The sequence below is a fragment of the Myotis myotis genome, unplaced genomic scaffold (genome assembly GCF_014108235.1).
Source record: "Myotis myotis isolate mMyoMyo1 unplaced genomic scaffold, mMyoMyo1.p scaffold_m19_p_4, whole genome shotgun sequence".
NCBI classification, from domain to species: domain Eukaryota; kingdom Metazoa; phylum Chordata; class Mammalia; order Chiroptera; family Vespertilionidae; genus Myotis; species Myotis myotis.
In genome coordinates this window covers 28,155,935-28,169,050 of record NW_023416346.1, presented here as the reverse complement: position 1 = coordinate 28,169,050, position 13,116 = coordinate 28,155,935, and the positions used below count along the sequence as shown (strand labels likewise).

General features: G+C 39.3%; 1 protein-coding gene across 1 annotated transcript in view; it reads left to right on the top strand.

Annotated features, from left to right (window-relative positions):
• The first annotated feature begins 392 nt into the window (after positions 1-392).
• Positions 393-13,116, top strand: part of LOC118654407 (protein FAM122C-like) — a 65,422-nt gene continuing 52,698 nt past the window's right edge. The window contains 4 exon segments of the mRNA XM_036305735.1: positions 393-868; positions 871-916; positions 7,164-7,242; positions 9,012-9,041. Of these exon segments, the coding sequence (XP_036161628.1) occupies positions 751-868; positions 871-916; positions 7,164-7,242; positions 9,012-9,041 (273 nt within the window). The 5' untranslated portion in view covers positions 393-750.

The window sequence follows — 13,116 nt, the reverse complement described above, 5'->3', positions numbered from 1 at the left end:
AAAAATTTGTCATGGGAGGTTACAAGCTTTTGGCCTCAGTCATACAGCGTTAATGGCTTAACTAAAACTGAGGAAATTGAGTATTAGATATAAGGCGGAAAGGATGGCTCTCCCATACACCGTACTCCTCCCCACCCATTATTTCCTAAATAGTGGTTAAGGAAACCATTCCAGAGTTTAACATAGGAGCAGAGGATTGACCTCTGTGAATCTGCACTAGAAAGAGAAGGGAGGACCGAGCTTGGCCAAACAAACAAACAAAAACAAAAACACGGCAGCTCCCTGGCTGCGCCTGCGTACGTGGCCAGTGTAACAGAGGCGACAGCAATAATGCTCATTGCTTGCGCAGTAAGCACACGCCAACCCGCCAGGCACTGGGCGCAAGCGCAGAAGGGCGACGTGCAACTTAAACACCAAGATAGCTGGTGTAGTCTTTGCTTTAGCCCGAAAGGCTTACCTGATTTTTGCCTTGGCTCAACAAAATAAAAGAGAAGGATTTGCGGACGTAAACTAAGACAAATTCATTTTCAATATAGGTTTGGAGGCGGAAGATCTCAGCGTTAGTGACCCCGAGCTTGGGGGCGGGGGAGGGGGGTATTGTCGGTTCGGAGCCAGCACTGCCCCACTTTGTGCCTGCTAGTATTAGGGCTGGTAAGGTAGCAACGGTGAGCACTTCTAATAGCTTCCTCCTCTCTTCTCTTCTCCCCACTTTCTCCCTACATCATCTCCTCACCAAGTTGACCTGTCCGTATGCCAGAAAACCTTGAGATCATAGAACTAGGCAGTAGCTTCTGCCTCAACACGGACATGGCACAGGAGAAAATGGAACTAGGCGTGGAGCTGCTGCCAAGTTCAACCATCACAGCCGGCACATCCTGAGAAGACCCAACAGCGCCCCTTTGATCATTGAGCTTGGGTGAGCAGGATTGAGATACTGGAAAAGGCAGAGGGCGGGGGGCGTGGCAAGAGCTGGAGAAAGTGACTTCCAAAAATATTCCCATCCCTTTATTCATCAAGGTTCTGCAGGTATCTCTGTTGGTCTTGGCGTCCAACAATCGCACCCTCAGCCTAGAAGGGAGTGGGAGGGGCTGGCCAGAGGGAAAGCTCCCACCCACCCGGAGGTTGATTTGAACTTGAATCTCCTCTTCTGAAAGCACCCAACAGCAGCAACCAATTGATGTGGAGATTGACTTTTTCTAACTTCACCTCATCTCTTATCCATTCCTCTGAAGAAACTGAACATTCCCCTCCATATTTTCTATGATGACTAATTTTTGTCATTCTCTCAGCTGCTTTGTCACCTCTGACCTTCACCTCCAGCAAATGGAAATGATTGGCAAGCAAATAAGCTTGGGCCTTTTATATATATATAGTTTTTATTGGCACCAAAAATTTAAGTACCACAGAAAGTTTATCTAAATTTTGCATTTTGTATTCTCAATGGCTAATATTGCCCCCAACTTGCTTCTTGGGTGTGTGTGTGGGAAAAAACACACAACTACTTTTACGTGTAAAGCAAATTATATATAATATATATATATGGAAATTTCATGGGGATTTTTTTTCAAGGGAGTGCAGTTGGAAGAGAACTTTATATAGCAGGGGTCCTCAAACTTTTTAAACAGGGGGCCAGTTCACTGTCCCTCAGGCCGTTGGAGGGCCGGACTATAGTTTAAAAAAAAAACTATGAACAAATTCCTATGCACACTGCACATATCTTATTTTGAAGTAAAAAAACAAAATGAGAACAAATACAATATTTGTATTTGCATGTGGCCCGCGGGCCGTAGTTTGAGGACCCCTGATATAAAGGCTTCTTAGAGGGCTGATACTGAAACAAATATGATTTAGAAACACTGCTCTAACTGATAGTTAACTGTATTTTCTGCACATATCCAAAGGTCTAGCATGAGTCACGCTTATTTTTTCTTAAAATAGAATTTTAAAGTGAAATCTCGCATTTCACATCCCAATATCATAAAGTTTTCTCAATATTGTAAAAATGTCAAAAATGTGTTTACTGCATACTTTCCTCCTCACCTTTTGCTGGCATTAAACTAATCCGTAGTTGTAAATAGAAACTATTAGAAGTAAACTCAAAGACCAGATCTACCTTCCTTGTTTAACCTATAAGGAAACTGAAGCCCATAAATCTCCAAAATGACAACGCAGTAGAGCCAGTACTAAGAACCTATGTCTCCTGACTCCTAAGTTACTGCTTTGTCCACTACTAATCAACATCTAAGCTGATTAACTCTAAACAAATGCAGCTTTCTGGTCATTTGAGGAAAGGGAGAATATAGTGTTCTAAAATGAAAAGCAAACTAAGACTAAACAGAAAATAACACATTACCATTTTAATAGGCAGATAGAAAAGTAAAGGATGCGGGGAGCAATTCTGCATGTTGTGTTGTGTGGATAAATTATTATGAACCCACTCTGCTAATAGAAGAAAGCACTTAGGGAGAATGTTGGTTTTCCTGGAAGCCTTATGAAATGAAAAAAAAAAACAAGTTGCATATTGATGATAGAGGATATATACTTGAAGGAACCATGTGGATCCTGTTTAATATATTAAGTGCCGGAGCAGGGCAGGGGTGGCAGGACCCTTCCTCAACCCCCAAAGCCCTGGAAACAGAGTGATTTTAGTTATCCCTTCATACTTTGTTCTGAAAGGGATTTGAATTTTTATTTTATTTTATCATGAGAGTATAGTTACAGTGTCAAATTCTATAGCTTAAGATCCTGATGCATGAAGAGAAATTTGTATAGAAGGGTTGTGCATCTTTATCTAGAAGGAGTTAAAGAAACCTCAAAGTGGACTAAGCCCAAAGCCTCTTGTTTATGAAAAAGAAGTAACAGGAATGGGATATGACATGCCTGAGGTCAGGAGACTTGTCCAAATGATCTATGGGCATGTTTTGTGCTGTTTGGGCAAGTTTAGGGTGTGATCAGAGAGGTTACACTGAAGGAAGAGAAAGTTAGAGTAGAATTACTTTAAACCTTAGTTGAATTCATTTTCACCTCAGTTCTTTTCAGTTGCACAAGTACACTGCTCACTTTTCTCACATTCTCTTAGTTGGGCCTCTAATACTTATTGCCTTGCCTCTTTCACAGGTTGCTAAATATTGTTGAACTTCTTTCAAGTAATTTTCCACTTTTGCTTGATACGTCCTGTACATAAAGACTCAGTCTCTCTTGCACCAGCATTTGCAGAATTTGTTCCTTAAATGTTAATTCTTTAATGCATGTGTTATTGTGTTTAAGAAGTCCCTGCACTCTTTTGAGTACATCTTGTATTAATATAAATACCAATGTCTACAATTTTGAATCTCTTGGTTCTTTATACTCTTTAGCCCTCTAGTTGGCTTAGTTCACTACTGGTGTCAATAACTGTATTTAAAAGTTTTTTTTTTTCTTCTACTTCTCTAGCTTTTATTAGAATTAGAAATTAAGTTCTTGGATTTCTGACAGTGCCTTCACACTTTAAATACCTTTAGCCAAACCTCTGAATTTAAATTGTCACTGCATCAATTCTATCTGAAAGTCAAACTATTGCCCTTGGGCCAAATCCAGCCTGCCACTTGGTTTTGTAAATTAGAACATATTCATGCCAATATGTTTACTAGTTCGTGGCCACTTTCCCACTGCAATAGCAGAGTTGAGTAGTTGCAAAAGAGATTGTATAGTTCACAAAGCTCAAAGTTTTTACTATCTTGCTCTTTGTAGGAAAAGTTTGCCAACCATCTGGTTTAGTAAATCTTACAAACCTGAAAGAAGAATAGTGGCCATGAGGAATGACTGGGGACTATAACTGACATATATTGTAGTTTAGACAGAGCTGCTTACTGATGGTTTGATGTGGAGCATTAAACATCTATCTAGTTATATTACCTTCACTTTTCCCAAATTGTAAGTAGTGTAGCACTTAACTCAGTTGTAAATATCACCTAGGATTTTACAAATTTCATGTTGAGTGACTTGTACCAATTGAGTAAATGCTGCCTTGATTTATTTCAGTTATAGTTTTATAAAATAAAATTAGCAGACAGAAATTTAGGGGAGAATATAATTGCCAGCCATAAGAATTACCTCCACACTGACACAAAAGATAGTTGAAATATGTAACCCTTAGTGTCCCCCAACATCCTTATAAGTGACTGCTGGAATATATTCCTGTTTTTATAGGGAACATGATTGGGAAAAGAAGAAAAAATTATATATATATCCTCATAAGATATTAGCTTACTGTCTGTTATATGCAAGTTACTATGTTGAAAAAATATATCTCAAGGCTCAATAGGCTTTTAATTTAATAGGAAAAATAAATACACAAAGGACTTAAATGTATTAGAGTTAGACCTGTGCTTAGGGAGGGAAAGAAAGTGCCAGAGAAATTTAAAGAAGAGAATGAGAAATTGGTGGAATTGGTGAGGGAAAAGGAAAAAGGTCTTGGAGAAGTAGCAGTTTAGATTAATCCTAATGGATTGATAAGATGCAGACTGGAAGAGAGGGGGCTGGACAACTGTGTCAACATTCCTATATGGGAACAGGCTTGGAGGCAGAAAAGCGTAGTTGTATTCCAGATCACTGGCCAACTCTGCCTGCAACACTGTCTCCCAAATGTTCATCTGCTGATTATTGCTGATCCTAGGTGATGTTTTCACCAATCCATGTTTTTTTTTAAAAATAATAAGTATAGCATAATTAAATATGTTGTTATGCAGTTTCCAATTGTCCTCTCCTGGGCAGGATTATATTTTACTCAGAGATTGCTAGTGCTAGCGTGTTTTGTTTTGTTTTTAACTACCAAGTGTCCTTTTATAAATGAAACAATGGTGCTGGTAGCTGGTGAGGTTGTTTTGTTGTTTGTTTGTTTTTTAATAACCTTACTTGGCAGAAGAAAATGATAGCTACTGTGTGATTTTGTTATGAAATTGTACTAGTCCACGAAATCCCAAAGTCTCAAGCTAAATTATGGAGGCTTTGACTGTTATAGTAAAAAAGTAACTGAATTTGGCAGGTGATGCAGAGAAACTCTGAAAGTTGTGAGCAGGAGAGCAAGCTGTTCTTTAGGAAGGTGATCTGGTAGTCTGTTATAGCGATGGCAGTGGGGAAAAAGCAGAGGTGAGGTGACCAACTATATTATTGCAGAGTCTGTAGAAAAGTAAAATGGCTTTAAATTGGTTTGATACAGGATACTGAAAAGAGTAAGATGGATATAAGTGAGGTCATAGACATGAAACCTAAAAGACCTGGCACATGATTGGCTTTAAAGGACCAAAAAGAAAAAGAAAAAAGAAAAGAAAAGCCGAGACCGGTTTGGCTCAGTGGATAGAGCGTCGGCCTGCGGACGGAAAGGCCCCAGGTTCAATTCCGGTCAGGGGCATGTACCTGGGTTGCGGGCACATCCCCAGTGGGGGATGTGCAGGAGGCAGCTGATCCATGTTTCTCTCTCATCGATGTTTCTAACTCTCTATCTCTCTCCCTTCCTCTCTGTAAAAAAATCAATTAAAAAAATATAAAAAAAAATTTAAAAAAAAGAAAAGAAAAGAAAAGAAAGGACCAAAAAGAAAATTAAAAAGATGATTTCTTTTTTGTTAAAGATGATTTCTTATGATCATTAGGGTGAATGAGAGGTACACACAAACCTTCTGTACTCTTTTTGCAACTTCTTGTGAGTTTTAAAGTGTTTGAAAATTAAAAGTTATAACAAAAAGAAAACAGAAAAAGGAAAAGATGACGTTTTCAGTGTCCAAAATATGCAGCAGGGCAGGCCTGTCAAAGCTGAGGACACAAGCACCATCTTCAGTGGGCTTCAGTCCATTGTTGCAATGTGAGAATGTGGCCCATGAGCAATACATTCAAGGGCAATACTCAGTGAGCATCAAAGCCCCACTGAAGCATTTCCTGCTCTGTAGGAGGGACTGCACAGCAGCTCCCCTGCTGTAGTCATAGCCAGTCCTTGCAGCTGATCAGCCTGGGGATAAGTCCCTCCCAGTGATGCCAACAGCAGTCAAGACTCAACTATAACAGGACAGTGCACACAGCTCACTCAGTGGCACATATGGAGCACACAGCTCGGGTAACTGGGGAGGCTGCATCACTGGACCCCACAGGACAACTACTACACAAGGCCACTCTACCAAGTCCAGGAGGTGTAGCATAAAAACAAACATAGGGAAGCAGCCAAAACGGGGAAGTAAAGAAACAGATTCAAAGACACAGAGGACATTTTTACATTTGCCAGAAGGGAGGGAGGTTGCGGGGTGGGGGGGTCCTGGGTGAAAAAGGAAGGGATTTAGACATACAAATTGGTAGTTACAGAATAGTCATGGATGCGCATGTAAAGTACAGCATGGGGAAGATAGTCAATCATACTCTAATAACTATGTATAGTGTCAGATGGGTATGAAATTTATTGGGATGATCACTTATTGAGTTGTATAATGTCTAATCACTGGGTGTACACCTGAAATTAATATAATAACGTATGTCAACTGTAATTGAAAAATAAAAAAACAATTAAAATTTAAAAATTTTAAAGAAAATATCTTGCTCTTTCCTGTACTCTTTTTCCACCTCCTGCCTTGAACAGAGCTGTGTACATCTTCACTAATGTAGTAGAGTTTATTGACTTGGACATACAAGATAGGAATTGCTTTCAAATCCATAAGGATTAGGTTGAAAGAAAGAAAGAGAAAAAAAGAAAGAAATCTCAGTTCTATGGACCCCTGCTATTGGTTATACCTCCTAAAACTGTGACAGTTTGGGAGCTGAGAGGGACTTGATACTGGCACATTGTAGCTCCAATCATAAATTTAAATCAGGTTGAAACAGAAAATTATGTATTTCCAAGGCCACAATAAATTATATTTATTCTTGGTAGCATGACTAAAGGTAAAGTGGCGTGCTTGAGAATTCCTTACCTTACATGGACACTTGTTTAGGCTCAGCCAACTAAGGCTTTGTGTATGTGTGTGTGCATGTTCATGTGTGTTTTAATTTCTACATCTGCACAGCATCTCCAAAAAGAATCCATTTAGATTAATGGCATTGCTGTTTGAGTATTGAAATCTTATTTTTTTTCTTTTGAAAACTTATTTCTTTAAAAAATTTTTATAATAGATTTTAAATGAGAAATTATCTCTTTTTCTTCTTAGTGATAATTCACTGGTGTTCCAACCTGACAGAATAAGAACTAGAAGAAACAGTACAACATTTATGACACAACACTGTCTGGTAAGAAAATGCTTATAGCATCCTCACTGGCCAAGATTGTGCTCTTGGCCTTAACTAGTGGTTCTCAAACTTGAGTGTGCACCTGGAAAGCTTGTTAAAACAGACTACTGAAGATAAATTTAACTGATACTCAGAGTCTATTACTCTATAATAATTCCTCAATCCAATAGAAATGTAAAACAAACAAACAAACAAAAATACAGACTCCTGGCCCTCAAACCCAGGGTTTCAGATTCAGAAAGTCTGGAGTGCTGTCTGAGAATTTGCATTTCTGACAAGTTCCCACTTTGAGAAACACTGTATCTCAAAACCAGAAACATTACAGAAGGGCACATAAACATGTTGACTACAATCACACTTGTTTTGCTGAAACTGCAGCAGAATTAAGGGTTGTCTTTTTAAAAATAAGTTTTACTGATTTTTTTTCAAAGAGAGAGGAAGGGAGAGAGAGATAGAAACATCAATGATGAGAGAGAATCATTGATCAGCTGCTTCCTGCATGCCCCCTACTGGGGATCGAGCCCACAACCTTGGCTTGTGCCCTTGACCGGAATCAAACCTGGGACCCTTCAATCCGCAGGCCAATGCCTTATCCACTGAGCCAACCCTCTAGGGCGACAATAAATTGTTCATAGACTTCTCATATGATTGTTAACATGATGGAATCTATAGAGCGTATTTCAGTGAAATGTTATAGCTTGGAACTCATTTTTAAATATTACCTCCTAATCTTAGAACTGGACGTTTTCCTCTATGTCGAGTGATATTCAATATTACTCCACTGTCAACATAAGAAACATCCAAATCTGTAGAGAATTTTATGAGTTTATTTGAGCCAAACTGATGACATGCTGGGAAGCAAGATCTCAATGCTCTGGCAAATGACAGTTTCTGGTTCTTTTTATATATTTAGAATTAAAGGAGGGAAATAAAGAAGATTAAACAAGATTTTGTGCTCCTTCGAGAGTGGTTATACCTCTGAGGGGTCTGGAAAAGAGGATTATGTGTACTTCTGGCATTTCATAGGAATTTTAACCCAGGTGCACAAGAACTGTGGAGAGGTCTTGCTTACCGCAAAGATAAACCTTTTATAGGCCTGGAGTATGATTACCCACCCCTGACCTTCCCAGTTAGGAATTTATGATTACATACATTAAGCTGTGAGATTACCTTCAGTTACTGATTTTGTCAGATTTATTAGAGTCCCTTTTTTGTTTGAACTGCAAATGCACTGATGTTATATTGGGTGGTAAGGGGGAATAGAATTGTTCATTAAACAAATCCCCTTCTATCCACTCATTTACTCATGTTATTGTAATATAGCCAAAGGACCATAATGTCTGTATATAGAGTATATGTATATATTTAAGATCAGGTTAGTATGTCTTTTTAATTAAATTATAAACCTTAGTGTTTCAATTCTATATTGTGAATTTTCTGGGCATTTGGATGATGATGATATGAGCATCAGTAGCATGAGTTAAATGTATTAAAATTCTGTTTATTCAAAGGTATGTGTGCATTTGAGGGTTTTTTTTTTAAATTTTTATTTATTTGTTGTTGTTAACCCTCACCCGAGGATATTTCCCACTGATTTCTAGGGACAGTGGGAGAGAGAGGGAAAGACAAAAAGAAACATCGGTGTGAGAGAAACACATCGATTGGTTGCCTCCTGCAGGAGCCCTGATGAGGGCCCAGGCCGGGAAAAAGCTTGCAACCAAGGTATGTGCCTTTGACTGGAATCTGACCCAGGATCCTTTGGTTCGCAGGCCGACGCTCTATCCACTGAGCCAAATCAGGTAGGGAACATTTGAAGGGTTGTTTTTTGTTGTTGTTTTTTGTTTGTTTGTTTGTTTGTTTTGTTTTGTTTTTAAAGGAAAACCTAAGTTTTTTAGATTTGGTGCATGTACAACTTCTCAGTGATCAGTGCTAATAAAGGAGAGCACTGGGGGAGAATATCCCAAACTGGATAAATCAAAATAGTTTCTACTTGCTTTGGAAAGTAGATTATCTTTACAGTATGCTTTAAGAATGGGAATACAAATATTTTAAAATTAGCAATAATATCTAATATTGGAGAGGTACAAGGAAATCCATATTCTCACACACTGCTAGAAAGTAAATTTGAATAAGCTTTCTGAAGGACAGTTTGGCAATGTGTATCAACAGCCTTGTGAGCCAGAAACTTCAACTCTATAAATTGATCCTGAAGAACTCATTAAGGGTGTATGCAAAGATTCAGCTATAAGGTTGTCATAGCATTATTTATAAGAGCAAGCAAAAAATGTAGCAACAGTATTAATGTCCAACAGCAGGGAATATGTTAAATGACTAGCCTTCATTATCTGAAGCTGAATCCCAATTGTAGCAATTACTAGCTATACAACCTTGGACAAGTTGCTTAATTTCTCTGGCCCTCAATTTTCTAATCTTTAAAATGGAAACAATGTCTACGTTGTGAGGTTGTTCTGAGAAATGAGTGAGATAAGATATGGCTGGTACATAATGAGTGCTTCTTCTTATTACAGAACATCCATAAAGTATAATATTCAGCCTTTAAAAATGCTGGAGTGATTGAATTTTAACCTGGAAAGATATTTGTAATGTATTAAGTTATTTTTGTTTTCTTTCTAAAGTAAAAATCCAGTTTATTCACCTGCTTACCACATAGCACACAAGAAACAATGTGTTTCACATCATAGATTTCACTTCCAACTTCTTTGTTCATTTTTTTTTTTCTGGCTAAAAAGAGAGAGTAGCCAAGAAAGCCAGACAATGCCTACCTAACTAAAATAAGTTTGGGGGAGTGATGCTAATATCATCCTCACAGGAATGGGCACATGGGGGCCATTAGTTGCAAGCTGATTTTCTTGAACTGTTAGCTGAGAGCATAGGAACACCACTTGTGGATGCTCATGCTATCTCAGGTTTCAGTCAGCCCCACCACACAGGTACGGCAGAGCTCTCTGGTAATTGCCTTTACTGTCTTCCTGGACGGAGTCAGCAAAACACACTTGTTCTGAATACACTGGGCCAGGTCTCCTTTGACTAAGAGCTGTAGCTCTTGTACCTTTCAAATAATATCTGGAGGCAACATGCCCTCTGTTCGGTCATGATGCTGATCCACTTGGAGCATCAGCTCCTTTCCTCTTTGCTTCAGCATCATAGAGGTCCCAGGCATCTTGGGTCAATCAGTTCATAATCAATGATAGAGCCACCCTCTCTGCTCTTCTACCCTTTGCAAGGGCAACCATCAGCTTGCAGAAGTCACCAGATGTGTCAAAAACAATATCCTTCTTTTTTAACAATATCCTTCTTCAGATAATTCTTCAGATCTATTCCTTGTAGACTTAATTTCTAACAGCTCCTGGTTGGTCCTTGAGCAGATTATCTCAGTGGGGAGTCCTCGTCAGTCACCAGACCCTTCATGGAGGAAGAAGGCTTTCAGCTCGGAAACCTCATACTGAGCAGATATTTTCAGTAGGCCCCCGAATCATCATCTGTATCTGAATCCCAGTTGGCCAGACAAGGCTGACTACATTACAGATGCAAGTTACATTTTGGTCCTTCTTTGGTAGACAAAGGCAATATCCTGTTTCTGTTCATTGTTACAGCTGGTCATGTGTTGACGATGGTGACCTCATTCACCTTTAGTCGTGATGGCTGCTTCAATGTTCAAAGTATTCTGCTCAGTATAAAAGTTGGTGTATGCTTTGACTGACTTGTATGCACTTAGGGGTGTAGAGTGGTCATTCTCCAAGCTGAGCTTGCACAGAATTTCATGAATAGTGGATATTTTTATAGAAGCTGGCCCAAGAGCTGAGAACTGCAAACATCCCCAGATGCAGAGCCAAAATGTATTATTATTTAAAAAAAATGAAAAATAGTATGTGCAGTAGGACCCAGGTCTGGGAAAATAAACACTGAGATATTTACTATAGTCATCCCTGGATGGTGGGTGATGCTGTTTTTCCCCCCATGAATTATGTTTTATACTGAGCATGTATTGCTTTATAATTAGAAAAAAAGTGAATAGCTTTCTGTTGCAAAATAAAAGAGTGGGGTAAATAGGTGAAGCACAGTGGATTTTTAGGTCAGTGAAACTACCTGATATAATACTGTGTGATGGATATATGTTATTTTGAGTTTGTCCGAACCCATAGAGTGTACAACAAGAGTGAACCCTAATGTAAACTATGGATTTTGGGTGATAATGATGTACCAGTATTAATGTAGGTTTATCTATTACAACAATTTACCACAATTGTTTGGTTTTTGATAGTAGGGGAGTCTATGCCTATGTAAGTGTAAGGGAAATCTCTGTTCCTTCCACTCAGTTTTGTAGTGAACCTACAACTGCTCTAAAAATTAAGTTTATTAAAAACTAATTAGAATAAAATATCAGATGGGAAAAAGAATGAAGAATGCTGGGTAATAGGGAATAGATAACCCTAGTTTTATAAGTATCACATATAATCCAAGTTGTTGTTTATAGATCATTAAACATTCAATTCTATAAGTGTTTGATGATGGTGGTAGTGGTAGTGATAATTAGAATTTATTGAGTACATACTATGTGCCAGGTACTGTATTAAGCATACTATGTGTATTATTGTCATCACATTTAATATAAACAGAGGCTTGAAAGAACTCTTATAGTTTTAATAACACTACTTCATATAGCAACAAATTATATAGAAAACATATCCCTTTTAATTACGCTTTTAAATTTTTTTATTAAAGTATAGTTGACATACAACATCATGTTATAGTTTAAGTACGCAACATAGTGATTTGACATTTATATACCTTACCGGTATAATGTGATCACCACAATAAGTCTAGTAACTATCTGTCACCGTGCAATGTTATTGTAATACTAGAGGCCCGGTGCATGAAATTCATGCATGTTGGGGGGTCCCCTCAGCCCAGCCTGCACCCTCTCCAATCCTGGACCCCTCAGGGAATGTCCCACTGCCAGTTTAGGCCTAAACTGGCAGTCAGACATCCCTCTCATAATCCGGGACCACTGGCTCCTAACTGCTCACCTGCCTGCCTGCTTGATTGCCCCTAACTGCCCCGACTGCCAGCCTGGTTGCCCCCAACTGCCCTTCCCCCCCCCCATCAGCCTGGTTGCTCCTCACTGCCCCCCTCTGCCGGCCTGGTCACCCCTCAGTGCCCCCCCAAGGGCCTGATCACCCCCAACTGCCCCCCCCCCCCCGCCAACCTGGTTGCCCCACACAGCCTGCTGCTCAGTCGTTTGGTCGTCCCTCACTAACCCACCTACTGGCCTGGTCACCCCTAACTGCCCCCCCTGTCAGCCTGGTCACCTCACGCAGCCTGCTGTTCAGTCATTTGGTCACCCCTCACTAACCCCCCTGCTGGCCTGGTTGCCCCACGCAGCCTGTTTGGTCGTCCATTTGATTGTTTCGGTTGCGATGGTCATTTAGGCATTTATATAGATAGATTATTGACTGCATTTCCTGTGCTGTACACTACACCCTGGTAGCTTATTTATTTTATAACAAGAAGTGTGTGCCTCTTATTCCCCTTTACCATTTTCACCCTTTTGTGTCAGTTTTATCAAGAAAAACTTCCTGACTTTTATGAGAGGGTTCACCTAGTTGCATTATTGACTTGCATTAGGAATTTTCTTGAAATACCAACTTTGGAACACAATTAATACAGGCCAGCCTGAGTTTCTAGCCAGTAAGCGGTCCATAGCTGCTTCTTTATACTCATCTCTGGATAGAAACTGAACCAGGCTCAGAGATGATGAATATCTGAGTATGACTACTCCAAAGTTAGATAGACGGTGCTGTTAGGTATAATCTGCTCTTCTGTAGATACCAAAGTAGATAATTTTTCTACTCA